The sequence below is a fragment of the Rutidosis leptorrhynchoides genome, chromosome 4 (genome assembly GCF_046630445.1).
Source record: "Rutidosis leptorrhynchoides isolate AG116_Rl617_1_P2 chromosome 4, CSIRO_AGI_Rlap_v1, whole genome shotgun sequence".
NCBI lineage: Eukaryota > Viridiplantae > Streptophyta > Magnoliopsida > Asterales > Asteraceae > Rutidosis > Rutidosis leptorrhynchoides.
In genome coordinates this window covers 197,410,854-197,426,834 of record NC_092336.1, presented here as the reverse complement: position 1 = coordinate 197,426,834, position 15,981 = coordinate 197,410,854, and the positions used below count along the sequence as shown (strand labels likewise).

Below are 15,981 nucleotides of genomic sequence, written 5' to 3'. Positions count from 1 at the left end.
CAACACAAAGGTTGGTGAGTTCATAGTTTTAGTGTTTCGCATAATCTGTATATAAAAGTGGATCACAAGATTTCAGTTGTTTCATCCAGAAATGTTTATCAATAGATTATATAAAAATGGATCACAAGATTTCAGTTGTTTCATCCAGAAACGTTTATCAATAGATTCTACATAACAGAGCACCCTGGTAACTAAACTTTAACGTTATAATGATAAATACCCCATTCATTTTAATACACGCAAACCAACGTGTCCTAAACTCAAATAACACACGTTCGTTAAAAGGCTAGCGCTCTAGCTCGGACGGGGATGTCAAGCCCTATGGATCCATATACTGTTATTCGTGCCCACAGTCCATATCCTATGTACTGGCAGTTACTAGTTACCAAAGCTAAGGGATTTTCGGTTCAAACTCAGTGTAGAATTTAGTATGTACTTGTATCCATTGTGTTTAAAATAAAGTGCATGTATTCTCAGCCCAAAAATATATATTACAAAAGCAATTAAAAAGGGATCAATGAAACTCACGCAAAATCAGTTTTAGCATTTGTATCCATTTAGTAATACAATTATAAAAGCATTACATGTATTCTCAGCCCAAAAACGTAAAGAGTAAAAGGGATCATATGAAACTCACAGTTTAATATTGATATACAATATTGCAGGAAAGCACGTAGACGCATCGGAGATGATAAACACGAGGTTTGATTCACAAAAATACCCCCGAACATTACCCATAATTTCCTTGGCAATAACCCATATTTTCCTTAACTCTAGCTCGCTCGGAAACTCGTTTTGAAAATTACTTGGACAGCACTCCGTCGTAATATTTTATGTACATTATTATTTTTGTATTGTAAAAATAATAACACTAATAATAAAAAATAATACGATTAATAATAATCTTATTAATAATAATAATAATAATAATAATAATAATAATAATAATAATAATAATAATAATAATAATAATAATAATAATAATAAATAATATTACAGAGTATATATATTTGTATATGTGTGTGATTTTAATCGAGCGAAAACACTGGAATTTATAGATATGGTCTGACAAACACTGCCATGCGATCGCATGGCTGGAAAGGCTATATCCCATGCGATCGCATGGGCCGGCTGTCCAGCACACAATCCTTTTGTTTTCTTGCTTGTCGACATATTTTAATAATAATATAATATATATATAATTTATATAATTAATTATATATTATATTAAATTCATGTGCATAGTTGATTTGTAATTTTTGTCCCGAAAAGTCGTACGTCGTCACTCGACTTATGTCCCGGTTCCGATTTTTCGAACGCCCTTTCGTACGCTGAGAAAACTAGTTCTTTTCGTTTCGTGACTCTTACCTTTGTCAAAATATAGTCTTAAATCATCCATAAACTAGTGATTTTTACTGTAGCAATTTCATTGTAGCAAATAGTGATTTTCGAAAACACTGTAGCATTTTGGGTACTGTAGCAATTTGAAAATACTGTAGCAAATTAGTGTTTTACTGGTTCATCTTAAACGCTTTAGTTAACTTATCTAAATATCAATCTAATTAATAAACGAATGTTACTATCGCTTACTAAATAACTTGAAATTATATATATGTATATATCTTTTTAATATACATAAATCAATTTTTAAATACACATTGGAAGTTATTTATAAATAAATTTTAATAATAAATATTTCAACTTATCATATATATTCAAATAGATATTTAAACCAATAAGTTTAATGTACGGTATCAAATAATTAATACATTGTTACCTTTTCAAGTTATAGTATATATGTATCTATTTACATATAATTGTTCGCGAATCGTCGAAAACAACCGAAGGGTATTTAAATATATAAAAGTAGTTCAAAAATTTTGAGATTCAGTTTTACAGACTTTGCTTATCGTGTTGAAAATGTTAATCATACAAAGATTAAGTTTAAATTTGATCAGAAATTTCCGGGTCATCACAGTAGCAAAGTCAATTTTTACTGTAGCAATTCACTGTAGCAAGTCCATTTCACTGTAGCAAATAGTGATTTTCGAAAACACTGTAGCATTTTGGGTACTGTAGCAATTTGAAAATGTTACTATCGTTTTACTAAATAACTTGAAATTATATATATGTATATATCTTTTTAATATACATAAATCAGTTTTTAAATACACATTGGAAGTTATTTATAAATAAATTTTAATAATAAATATTTCAACTTATCATATATATTCAAATAGATATTTAAACCAATAAATTTAATGCACGGTATCAAATAATTAATACATTGTTACTTTTCAAGTTATAGTATATATGTATCTATTTACATATAATTGTTAGCGAATCGTCGAAAACAACCGAAGGGTATTTAAATATATAAAAGTAGTTCAAAAATTTTGAGATTCAGTTTTACAGACTTTGCTTATCGTGTCGAAAATGTTAATCATACAAAGATTAAGTTTAAATTTGGTCAGAAATTTTCGGGTCATCACATTGCACCAGATCTGAAGCTATGAACCAAATCAATCACAATTTTTCGGACCAAATTAGCACAATAAATTGATTTTAAATGGATTTTTTTCAGAAGGAAAAATGAATCAAAACCCCGTCAAAATGAACAGCGTCGATGTTCATATTCATGAACTCAAAATATAATATGACGATTACGATGTTGTTAGACGTCGAATCCTTCATGAAAATAGTTGCAATATCATCACTGAATACTCGTGAATCATCATCATAACCTGAATCACAACACAGATGTCGAATTTGATTCATGAAGATCCGATTGACTTTTTATCCGAATGTTTGACCTCAAAATTCGTCCTTGTTTTTGCGAATTGATCTCTGAGATTTTTCGTACAGATTCACTACACGAATTAGATCATTTCTGCATTGTTACATTTTTTAGAATCATTGCCGAATGATCAAGAGGCCAAATCGGTCCTCGATGAACACAAACTAAGAACTCGAATCAATTCTCTTTCAATTCGTTTTTGTTGAGCTGTTGTGATGATTCTCGAAGAGTCGATTTCAGTCAAGCTGTATTTTTGTATTGTACAGTTAAATGTGATTATAGTCTTTAATCTCCATCATGATTCGGGTTTCAATTCGTTTTTGTCAATTCGTTTTTGTTGACCTGTATTTTTGTATTGTAAAGGGACTAATTTTGTATAAGGACCAATTTGAGTTTAGGACATATGGTGCAATTTTTTCTCAAACTTCAGGGACCAATTTTATATTTTTGACTAACGACCGTTAATGCATTTGATGATTACTTCAATTTTAAATTTTTTTAACGAATATTACCTCAATTTTTAAATTTTTTTAAAACGTAATCCTTTTATTGAGCAAAAAATTAAATTGCAATCCTTTTTGGGCTTGTGCAAATTGGGGGTTACCTTGATTGTCAAATTGGATAACTTTAGTTACCTTTTCGGGTCATTTGCATTAAAAATATTTGTCCTGTCGAATAGTATGAGGAAAAACTTAATTACCTGTATTATGGAGATCATATAGCTAAACTTCAATTGACTTACCATTTCAATGATTTTGAGAGGCATATTTAATGGTTAAGACTACATACGATTATTCCCTTGGGAGTATTAATAATTCTATTTTTTTTTTAAATACTACAACTAGGTTAAAGAACGCAAGTTCATCTGAGGCAGGTAGTTTATAAATGATTTCAATTTCCATTTTATTTATTTCTATATATTATGTAGATTAATACGGAGTATAAATAAATAATAATTTACGTTATGGGTGATTAATGAATTTTATATCATCGACGACCTTGACTTAATACATGATGGATCAACTTGTCATAGTAGAATACTAATATATATTCCCATAAATAAACCTCAAAACATAGTCCCTAGATCAATATAGCCACATTTAAAGTCTTTTCATCCTTCCGGTACCGGTGATGATGAAAATGACAAGTGTTCGCTTTACTTTGATCGTGTTTACGATAATTATTGGCTTGCAGGTGAAAGGGAGGTTGATAGAACTCAAAACATATCCAACAACATCAATGATCTCAGATGGGATTCATGATGACCCTGATGATACTAATCTTCATTTGGCCGATGATTCTAAATTATTTATTTCTGCAACATTATATGGTGATGAGACGAGGTGCGAAAGTATGTACGGGTTCTTGCCATGTGCGAATACGATGCAAGAAGGTGTGTTCTTGATGATTATGTATACGTATCTTATGATGTTGGGGGAAGAATGGATACATAAAGGAAGTGAAGCTTTGTTTATGTTGATGGGCGATAAGGCATTTGGTGCTAGTGTTTTTCGGGTGCTTATGGCTATGCCTAGAATCGTCCTAGTCATCGGTAAATGATCTTCTCAATTTCATGTGTTGTTAGTTAAGTTATGTTATTCGTATATGTATATTATCATTATTGAGTATATATCACGTACTCTACATAATTTTACATGAATAATGTCCTAAACATGACTCGAACCCATAACATCAATGTATCAAGGTCAGAGGGGCTCTTTGATACCGCTAGGCTAAAGGCCTTTGATAAAAATACGCAATAACTATTTATAAAGCGTTTATGAGATGAAATTAATTTTGTTATTGGAATGTTTTAGTGAAATTAATAATGCTCTTTATCTACTAACTAATTTGTATTTGTGTGCTGCAACTGCAAGAAGTGTCAATGCTCAATAGTATGAGTTTTTATTTTAAAAAATAATACGGAGTAAGTTTACTAGTATGTCATTCAAATTATTTAACTAGCTATCCACGTTTTTTCCACAAATTATAACCAGTTTTTAATTGTATCCAGCTTTTATTTTTTGTCTTGATACAGATCCAATCCACATGTGGCGGGATTCATAAAAAATTAAATTAAAAATAATTTACTATGTACTTGTACTTTTAACGTTAATGTTAATATTAAAAAAAAAAAAATTAGTAATAAACAGATTATAATTCTTCGTGATATTGAATAGTTTTCTTCGTGCTTGTATATAAACAAGTTGCAACTTAAATTTGATGTTGCTCCCTTTGCAACTTAAATTGTAATAGGCTTGTAGGTTCGTGTATTGTTCACATGTTGGTTGGGTACATATTCCTGACCTTTGTAACCTTCGTGTTTCTAATATATTTCATCTTGCTTTTCAAAAAAATAAATAAATAAATAAATAAATACTTGCAACTAAATGTAACAATAGATATAATTCTCGTGCCCTTACTTAGGAGGCCCAGGCATGTTGGGTTCCCTACTCGGGTTGTAATTCTTGGTGGTTTAATGAGGTTGCTTGCTTTTAAAAAATTAAAAAATAAACAGATCATAGATTTGGAGAAGAAACATACGGAGTAATAGATTACATTTACAGTACTGGAAAATTTACCATTATTATTTTATAATATCAAGGTAGAAGAAACATACGGAGTAATAGATTACATTTACAGTACTGGAAAATTTACCATTATTATTTTATAATATCAAGGTGTTATATGATACTATTGTCACACATCTTAAAAATGTTATTATTATTTTATTTATCTTATAATTTTACTTTTTACAATACTTTTATTTTACATGTATAAATTAAAGGTATTTCCCACTATTTTTATTTATTTATAGAAATGAACTACTATTAATTTAGAATAACTAAAAAAAAGCTAATCAATTAAATTGACACGAATGTCCACTCGGAAGTAATCTCTTTATCCGTCAAATAGAGAGATGAATGGTTTTCTCTACTTTTGAGAGTTTTTCACTCTAAGTAGAGAAACGACTTGTTTTTATTTTCGGATAGAGAAAGGATTATCTATATCTCACCTCCCCATACAACAATTATGTGTATTGTTGTTGTGTAATTAAATTGAGCCGAAGATAGTACATAATATTTGGATATTTAGTAACCATTTTGTTCATTTTAGTCCCTTTTCTCCCGGACAACCCATATACTCCGTATATAAGTAGTTATCACTAGTTTTTTCAATGCGTGAACATGCCCACGATTAGAAAACGGAGATTCATGTTTTACCTATTGAATTTATAAATTTATTGAAATTGTGTATAAGTATTACTGTAGTATTTAATGAATTATTACGGTGAATTTATAAAAAAAATTTCGAAGTTATATTAGCTAAATTGTACATGAACAATGCGATATCGTTAATTATAATTCACATGAAATATTAATCAATAACTTAAGGTGTTAGAATTTTTTTTTTTTTTTTGAAAAGAAGGTGTTAGAAACTTACTTCTATTATTCACATTTGAAATTTATATCGTTGTACTTTTTTATTGTTTGCAGTGTCTGCTTTTATGGGTACAGAATCTGCTGCCCAAAATCAAGTGGCATTTGGGTTTGGCATGTATGCAGGATCAACCGTAATCACTCTCACATTCATATGGGGATTTCGAATAATACTTAGTAGAGATACTCTTCGCGGAAAGGGATCAACTAAAAAAGATGAACATCAACAACATGATGAATCAACAAAATGCTTAAGCCTTACACAAAAGCTCTCCATTCTGAATGGTTAGATCACACCCTTTCAATCAATTATTACTTGTAGGTCTCTGTTATTAAAGATTATATCACAAACGGATAAACGTATAGTGTTTTTCTGTTCGGAAATCGTATCCGTTTCCCATTCTGGGAGATGATATATCCACCTCTCTTTTTACTTCTTCCACCAACATTTCTTCACTTTTTCCTAAAATACCCCTCTATAAATTATAATAAAGTTTTTTAAAAAGATCATGTAAGTTTATCATTAATGGCATTTTAGTAATTTTTGGTGGAAAAAGTAAAAAGAGAAGCGGATATATCATCTCCCATTCTGGTTATGTTGACTGATTAATCCGATGTCAACCCCGTTTATGTTCACCGATTAATTAATTGGATATTGACTGAAACTGAAACTGAAACGCAAAATAAAAATTGAAACGCGGAAGAAAAAGATATTCTTTTTTAGAAAAAGCGGGAGCTACCCGACTCAACCCAACCTGGGCCTCAACCCAACCCATTAGACCGATTTAATAGCTGACATGTTTCGTCTCGTGACCCGTTTGACCCAAATCCATTTGATCCTTGACCAACCTGACCCGTTTGTAAGTTAAAATTTAGTACATGGCCTAATTTTTTTTTTCTAAAGGCAAACTCATACACCCAACACGATTTTTAACACGACTATATATGTCCAGGACTTCAACCCATAAGATTATACGGGCACCTCAATACCGCCAGACCAATGGCCTTATGGTTGTACATGGCCTAATACGTTTATAACAACATACTTTACAATTAAAAATGCGTAGAGGCTATAAGCATCTGAAAGTTCTATATTTTGAAACACTTGTTACAGATACTGGAGTTAATATCGATAAGGGGACCGGAGATGTAGCATCTATAATGCTTCTATCACTGATTCCCTTTGCCACAGTTGAACTAGTAGGTCTAACCAACACTCCGGGCTCGATTTTGTTTGCACTCGTGCTATCAGGCCTGTTTGTACTTGCATACTTTGCTCATCAGGTAACGAAAACTTTGCCTCATTTCGCTCCATACATGTCTTATGTAATTAAACTAATTGGATTTTTTTTTTTTTTTTTTTTTTTTTTTTGGCTGTACTGGTAGATAGGGAATCCATTGCTTGCTGCCAGAACTATGGCATACTTGAGGCAAGAAAATTTACAAGGGCGCTTTATCGACCATGTACAGAAGCTTGCAGAAAAGAAACTTATTGATGAGCAAGGAAACCCTGATCATGAGGCCTTTAAAAAGTGGATTCTTTTTCTATTTTTTTTTTTTTTTTTTTTAATGAAATACCCAGAATGCGATACTCATGGACGAATCATCGATGTTTTATTTGCAGTATATTTATAAAATATGACAATGATAAAGACATGTGCATATCACATACTGAATTGGAACATTTGATCGATGAGGTATTCGGATTGAACAATAAGACTATCTCAAAGGAGTATGCGAAAGCAGAGATTTTGACACACTTTGACGATGACAAAAGTCAAAAGATCAATGTGGAAGAGTTTGAAAAGGGGTGCACTAAGTGGCTGCAAAAATGGAAGAATGATGCATCAACATCTGCAAGTATTTGGAAAAAGGTAACTAGTAATGCTTAAAGAATCACAAGATAGCTCAGTGATAGGGTCTCAGCTTTAAAAAAAAGCTGAGTGATAGGGTCTCTGAGTTCAAAACTTGGGGTGGTTAGGAAAGGATTTACAAATGGTCACCGACCATTCCAGATAGCCCGCGCACATTAAAGTAATAAATACTCGTCCTCCCGGTTAAGCCGAAAAGATCCCCATTCCTTGTGTTTGGGGCTGAGGCTGTGGTCGTGAGTTTGAGCCTCGTTCAGCTCACCCTCTTAATTAATCTGCCTGAAATATGGAGCTCCAGATTTACCTCGAGGGAAGGTTTTCTCCCGGATCCATTCAGGATTCAAATCTGGTATGCCTGCCTCTCGGGATGGTTTAAGGATCGAGTTCATGCAATGCGATTCGGGTTTCCTCCCGAAATCACGTGCATGCGTGGCAAATGATCGCGAATGTGGTTAATACCCTCTGCGTGATGCCGACAACTTGGCTTTTAATATAAAATTAAAGTAATGCTTAATTACTAATGCTGATTAATAAATCAAGTTGTACTCATTTCGATAATTAATTTGCAGGTTGAAATAATAGCAGTTAGAAACAAGCGCGCTGAGATCACACATATTGATAAAATCATGCCAAGAATCATGAATCAGTTAGTTCTTACACAACAGCAACTAGTGAAAGATGGTAAACCTAACAGAGAAAAGATAGAAGGGTAATTATATATATCTTTTTTCGAGTTTTGTTTAAATTGTATTATACTTTTCTCAAAATTTAATGATTCGGCAACTTGTATTGTATAGGATGTTTTCTAACTACGACAAAGATAATAACAATGAAATACAACTAGAAGAGTTAAGCGATTTTATTAGAGGCATTGATTTCGGAGTAGAACTAGATCATAACGCAGTGTTGGATGGAATAGTAAAGGAATTCGACCATGATGGTAATCTTACAATTGGGAAACAAGAATTTATAGATGGATTCGTTAAATGGATCGAAAAAGCCATGAATCACGATCCAAGCATCTCAGAACCGCAAAAAGCATTCGATAAGTTTGATAAGGTAACTGATGTTTTTTTTTTTTTTTTTTTTTTTTTTTTTGTCTAATGAATGATCGTTTTTTTCAAATTTTTTAGGATAGTTGGAGAGAAATCGACGCTCCCATGCCGTTGGAGATACCAAAAGCACATATTTTGTATGTTATATTCGGAGTTGGTATAATGTACTTGATATCAGGAGCGTTTATGCAAAGTGTCATACAATTTTCAAATGCAGCTCACATACCGTTTCGCTTTACATCATTTGTTATGGCTCCACTTGCAATGAACACTAGAATGGTAATTACAGCGCTCCTCAACGTTGGAGTACCACACGCTACGAAGAACGCTTCTTTGACATTTTCGGAGGTACGAAAACATTATCAAATGTTTGCAGCTCTTATGTTTGAATTTAGATGGTGCAAATTGACACCATGAGTTTTCTTTTTTTTGAATGCAGATGTACAATGGATTAGTGATGAATAACCTTCTAGGTTTGTTAACATTGCTCATTACTGTATATGTCAAACAATTATCTTGGATATATTCCGATGAGGTGCTATCGATCATGATACCTTGCGCGATGATTGGCTTATTCGCGTTTAGCCGTGACACCTACCCGTTGTGGGCTTCCATCTCTGCGATGTTTCTGTACCCGATCTCGATCTACATATATTATCTTATGGCTCCTTAAAAGTATTTATAGATAGATGTCAAAGTTACTGCCCTGTTTAAAATAAATGATTTGAGTGTTAGGAATCGATCAAAGGATTCCGTTTAGACGCTCTACATCATAGTAAAATACACACACACACTGAGAAGCCTGAGTGGGTAATGTATCAGGTTTTTTTTAAAACTTCATCTGTTTATTTGTTTTGAAATGAAATAGTTTGTTTTTCTTTTTTCGACGGTGCAACAGAAACGGGATGCTTCATGGTTACCTAGAGTTGAGGGTGACGAATTAAGCAACGTGATATTTTATCTATGGTGAAACTATGAAAGTACGTGTACAATCTTCACATTGAGATGAAGTGTGAGCAGATAAGTAAAATTCACACTTAAAACGTGAGTAAATGAGTAAAATCTTCACATTTGTAGTTGTGTAATATTTTGTTACGCTCAATTAGTTCACACCTTGACCAAGTGTGAGGTTTAATATTCTACACACTTGTAAGTGTGCACAAGTGTCAAGAAATTAGGAAAGATGCAAGTTAAAATGAGACATCCATATGCCAGAACACATATCAGAAATTCAACATATAAGAGAGATTATACAGATACAAATTTTCGTTACATCTGATCATAAAATATCAGAATCCATATACGAAAGTTGAATTATACGCCACCATGTATAAACCTAAAATACGAAAAACACTGATAAGATACAACCGATCGACAAGAATGAATAACCAAATTATCGAAGTTCATTTTTATGTTATGGACTTAGGGTTCCACAACCACCTTGCCAGTAGCGTGCCCCTCGATGCTCTTAGCCCAAGCATCTTCCGCTTTACGTAAACTGTATCTCGAATCGATAACAGTTTTCAACTTCCCTTCTTTAACCAACTTTAACAGAAAACTAATCTCTTCTGTATTCGGACTCAAAAGAAACGGTATAATTTGTTTCTTCGAGAACGTAATTTTATTCACTGCATAAGTCCAAAACGTACGACTATTTGGTGTTATAACAATCACTTTCCCATTCGCGCTCAAGTTTGACTCAAACGTTGACCAAGGCGTACCAGTAGTGCAATCTACAACCACGTCGTATTTTTTACTCGACGGGCTTTTAAGTGCCGCTCCTTCGGGAGTTTTGTAGTCGAGAACCTCATCAGCTCCTAAGCTTTTGACAAATTCAATGTTGCGGGCCCCACAGGTTGCGGTTACATGGGTGTTTCCTAGTTTGGCTAGTTGGACTGCATAGTGACCGACACCGCCTGAAGCGGCGGTTACTAGGATGTTTGTAAGTGGTTCGGATTTGTCGAGCTTTATTCCGCCGGTTACGGTTAGGGTGTGGAAAGCGGTCCCACCTGCAATAACTAGACTCGCACCGTCTGCAGCTGATACCTCCGGTGGTCTTGCAACTGTGGAGCCTTCATTGGCTACAGCGTACTCAGCCAGTCCTCCACCCGCACCACCCTGTAATCCGATCCACGAAAGATTTACCGTAAATTAGTCAAATATATGTATAATTCATTCGTATTAGCATTATTTTTATTTTTAATGTGATATCATATGGGTAATGGGTCCAATTAGAAAGCAAAAATGGTGGGAACCTTCAAAGATACTATTAGTGATACATTAGTATCGAGATTTCTTTTAAAATTTCATATGTTCTTCAAATGAAATTTGTAGTTCTTAATTTTCATTTAACGAAAAAAAAAAAAAAACATAAGAAAAAAATAAGATGGAACTTACAAGGGTGGAAACAATTTTGTCACCAAGTTTGAAATTCTTCACTTCAGGTCCAACCTCTACTACTTCTCCTGCTACATCACCAACTGTTCCAACAAACAAACAAACGGAACCGAATATCATCGTCAAACAAAAACTAAAGAAAATAAGAAAAATGATAGGTTTAAATGTTTAATCAACATTTGATAGGTTTATCTTCTGCTGAATCACTTGTTGTCAAAAGGTAAGTTGCTCTCCAGAGGACTAAAACACATTTTAATCAATCCAACTAAGCAAATTTCAATAATCATACTAATGTGTATTTATATAAGAACCGATGTAAGAACTCCAACTTAATAAAATTTTAATAATAATCCTTATTAATACGAGTATTTAATATTTACCTAATCAATTAGAAACTTAATATATAAAGAATATAACACAGATAGTGAACAAACTTATAAACCAAGTTAACTCCAAGTTTATCACCAAGCCATGAAGAATACATTAACAACCGCCGAGTAACAATGTCACAAAACGAAGGTTCTCATCGAAGCATTAACAATTAACAAACCTGGTATAAAAGGAAATTTTTTAGGCAAAATAGGTCTCGCCAGGCCATTTTGAATTTTCCAGTCAATCGGATTAATGCTTGCCGCTTCTACTTTCATCAGAATCTCATCCTTTCGAGGAGCAGGAACAGGTATTTCAACATGCTGCAAATAGATATAAAAATAGTATCAACTCTTGTATAGCACTATACCATATTGTACAACAACAACAACAACAACAACAACAACAAAACCCAATCCCACATGTGTGGGGTATGGGGGAGGTGAGACGTAGACAATCCTTCCTCTATCCTTGAATAAAGAGAAGTCATTTCTCCACCCCGAGTGACACACTCCAAGAGTAGAGAAGGTCTTCCCTCTCTCTGTTCGACGGGTAAAGAGATTGCTTCCAACGGACCTCCGGCCAAAAAAAAAAAAAAAAAAAAATTAATAATTTTTTTTTAATAATAATAATAATAATAATATAATAAAATGGAAAACTCTCCATGAAAATGGTAGAATCAAATTTTCATGGGATTTAGATCATGCCTGGGATTCAATTTAGGCTTTAAGCGGCCGTCAAGTCGCCAACAAATCGGCGCTTGCTGTTGCCTTACTTAAAAGAGCCGTAAAAAAAAAAAGTTAGTGCTTGATGGAGCGGGGTATTCAACTCTTTTTCATCAAAACTATAGACAATACTGCCACGTTACAATATCAGGAAAAAAAAAAAAGAGGTAACCTAATAAAGAAGTCATTTGATACATACAATAACAGTAACTTAAATTCTGAGACATCAAAACGAAAGTTTTATATGTGCAGACATATCTTGAGTAAAACTTAATAATACAACACAACAACAACAACACAACAATACCCAATCCCATATGAGTGGGGTATGGGGAGGTGGAATGTATAACTTAATAATACATTTCATTAAATTAGGGATTGAACATTTTAAACCTAAACCAACTCTACACACTCCGGAAGATAACATAATCATGGAAATCAAATAGAGATAATAATTACAAATTACAACAATCTACAAACTCAATTAGGTTTGTAAATGATACTACAGTATAAGCATACAAAAACATAATGATACTACAAACTCAATTAGGTTTGTAAATGATACTACAGTATAAGCATACAAAAACATAATGAAATTTAATTAAAATTAACATGAATATAAATACATCGAAAAGCTAAAAATGAAAATTGATTGTAAAATATTATACCTTTAAACCAGCGGATCCTCCACCGTAACAAGTGTACCAAACAGCCTGCATCAATTTTCCGGCCATATATCCAGCAACCGGAATATACAATTTTCTGAGCTACTGGTCCGAATTTACGCAGTGAGAAAAACGACAGCGAATAAGGAGTTTTATTTATAATGATTGCTGAGACTGTGAGAGTGATTTATGGAAGTTTTGAGCTCACGTATATTGACGGTGTTTACAACTACTTGATATTTGTATCTTAGTGAATAACTAGCAAACGGGCCGGTTGCTGCACGAAATTATTAGCACCAATGCATTGTTTCATTGTTTTTGTTTGTTAAAACATTATTATCATATTAACTAATAAAACTAGTTGTTGTACCCTCGTTTCGCGCCGGAAGTTCAGTTTTCAATGTATTTTATTGTGTTTAGTTTGTAAAATTATTTCGTGACTAAAGAATGATGTCGTTAAAGCGCAACTCGAGTCGAACTAAAAGGTATAACCCGTGAAAGATTTAAATGTTATTTTAAATTAACAATATATGTACATCACCGCGTTTAGCTATGTAATTATCGACTTTTAAAAATTTACCGCAAAATCAACGTGTATGAAAAGTACCCCAAATATTTAACGTTTTTTAAAAAGCGTCCGTTTTGCGTAAAGTTAGATTGTGTTCCTAAAATTATTTCGAGTTTAACGATGGTGTCGGAAAAATTTAACTCGTTGCGAGTGAGAAGATATGACCCGTTGAATATTTGGGTGGAGTTTATTTAAGATTTTTTTTTATGAAAATGGTTATTTGACACTTTTACCCCCCTGTTTGAGGGATCGATTTGAATATTTGAAAAAAGTGTGGGGTCTTTGTTGGTGTAGTGAAATTTAATTAGAATTAAAAAAAAAAAGTGAAAGGACGAAAATGCCCCTAGTTACTATTCACCATTTTTGTCTATTAGATAATACTAGATGTGGAGCCCTCGCTTCGCGCCGGGAGCTCCGTTTTGAATGCGAGTTAAAAAAAAGTCTTGATCTATTTTGTAAAAAAGAATTTTTTTCGACATCTAACATTGAAGGGTTGTTCCTTTTGTGAAAGTTGCTTCTTTTAGCGTTCGGGTTTTATTTAAAAAAAAAAGTTAGTAAAGTGGGAGTTCGATTTGTATTTTAATAAAAGTTAGGGGGTTAAGTTTGTGAAATTTGAAAAAAATATAGGTATAAAGTGGGAGTTCGATTTCTATTTTAATAAAAGTTAGGGGGTTAAGTTTGTGAAAATTGAATATTAGTAAAAAAAAAAGTTAGTCAAGTGGGGGTTCGATTTGTATTTTAATAAAAGTTAGGGGTTAAGTTTGTGAAATTTGGGAAACATATACGTATAAAGTGGGGGTGCGATTTGTATTTTAATAAGATTATAAAGTGGGGGTGCGATTTGTATTTTAATAAAAGTCGGGGGGTTAAGTTTGCGAAAAGTGAAAAAAGAAATAGTACTATTCAGTTGGCCTGTGCCTTTTAGATATAGGTATATAATTTAGACAAAGATGATGAATAGTATTAGGGGTATTTTCGTTATTTCGTCTTTTTTTAACCAACTTCCACTTTGCCAGAAAACCCCCACACTTTGTTCAAACATTAAAACCAGCCCACAAACAGGGGGCTAAAGTGTCAAACCAACATTTTCATAAAAAATCTTAAATAAATTTCACACAAATATTCAACGGATCATATCTTCTCGCTCGCAATGAGTTAAATTTTTCCGACATCATCGTTAAACTCGAAATAATTTTACGAACACAATGCCACTAACTATACGCAAAACATATTCTTTTTAAAAAATGCTAAATATTTAGGGTACTTTTCATACACGTTGATTTTGCGTTACATTTTTAAAAGTCGACAATTTCATAGGTAAACGCGGAGATGCGCATATATTGTTAATTTAAAATAACAATTAAATCTTTCACGGGTTATACCTTTTAGTTCGACTTGAATTGTGCTTCAACGACATCATCGTTAGCCACGAAATAATTTTACAAACTAAACGCAATAAAATACATTGAAAACCGAACCCCCGGATCGAAGCGTGGGTTCGAAAACTAGTTTGCACCAATGCTTTATGTATGTTTCCTATTTGTAATCGTTTATTTGGTACTAGTAAAAGTGGTTCGAGCGATGTTGCGGGACTTTCGGGTTCAATATTCATAGTTAACGTAACGTTATGTATTTACTGAATTAATAACGCTTTGCTACTTGTGTGTTTGGATACACGTGGTTAATACCTAGTATACCTAATGGCATGCTAACGCCCGGAAGATTGAGTAAAAAAGGGAAACAGAACCATCGATATGATGTAGTTAGTTTGAGTTGTTTATTATACGTTTATGTATGTGTATGAAAGATCGCCCGAAGTGTTTAGCGTTTTTTAAAAACGTCCGTTTCGCATATAGTTAGCTGCGTTGTGTTCGTAAAATTATTTCGAGTTGTACGGTGAAGTTGAAAAAATTTAACGCGCGGCGAGTGAGAAATTATAACCGGTTAAATATTTGGGTGGAGTTTGAATAAATTTTTTACTTAAAATAATGATTTTATATTTGTAAACTCTAAAAAGTTCATTTTAACATTTTCTGGGGGGTATTTTTGTAATTATGTTGGTTGTCGTTACAATTTGACTAAGCCTAATTCAAC

At 32.9% G+C, this 15,981-nt stretch overlaps 2 protein-coding genes across 2 annotated transcripts; one reads left to right on the top strand and one right to left on the bottom strand.

Annotated features, from left to right (window-relative positions):
• The first annotated feature begins 3,937 nt into the window (after positions 1–3,937).
• LOC139841330 (sodium/calcium exchanger NCL-like) lies at positions 3,938–9,859 on the top strand. The gene is made up of 9 exons (XM_071831552.1): positions 3,938–4,349; positions 6,295–6,522; positions 7,352–7,521; positions 7,624–7,769; positions 7,862–8,111; positions 8,678–8,817; positions 8,906–9,167; positions 9,242–9,511; positions 9,603–9,859. Exons 1-9 carry the CDS (start codon positions 3,938–3,940, stop codon positions 9,834–9,836), a joined length of 2,112 nt encoding a protein of 703 aa, XP_071687653.1. The 3' UTR covers positions 9,837–9,859.
• Positions 9,860–10,372: 513 nt separating this feature from the next.
• Positions 10,373–13,626, bottom strand: LOC139843213 (chloroplast envelope quinone oxidoreductase homolog). The gene is made up of 4 exons (XM_071833277.1): positions 13,323–13,626; positions 12,111–12,252; positions 11,561–11,643; positions 10,373–11,281 (listed from the first exon to the last, which is right to left on the bottom strand). The coding sequence occupies exons 1-4, from the start codon at positions 13,386–13,388 to the stop codon at positions 10,586–10,588; spliced, it is 987 nt and encodes a 328-aa protein (XP_071689378.1). The 5' UTR covers positions 13,389–13,626; the 3' UTR covers positions 10,373–10,585.
• Between the last annotated feature and the right edge of the window lie 2,355 nt (positions 13,627–15,981).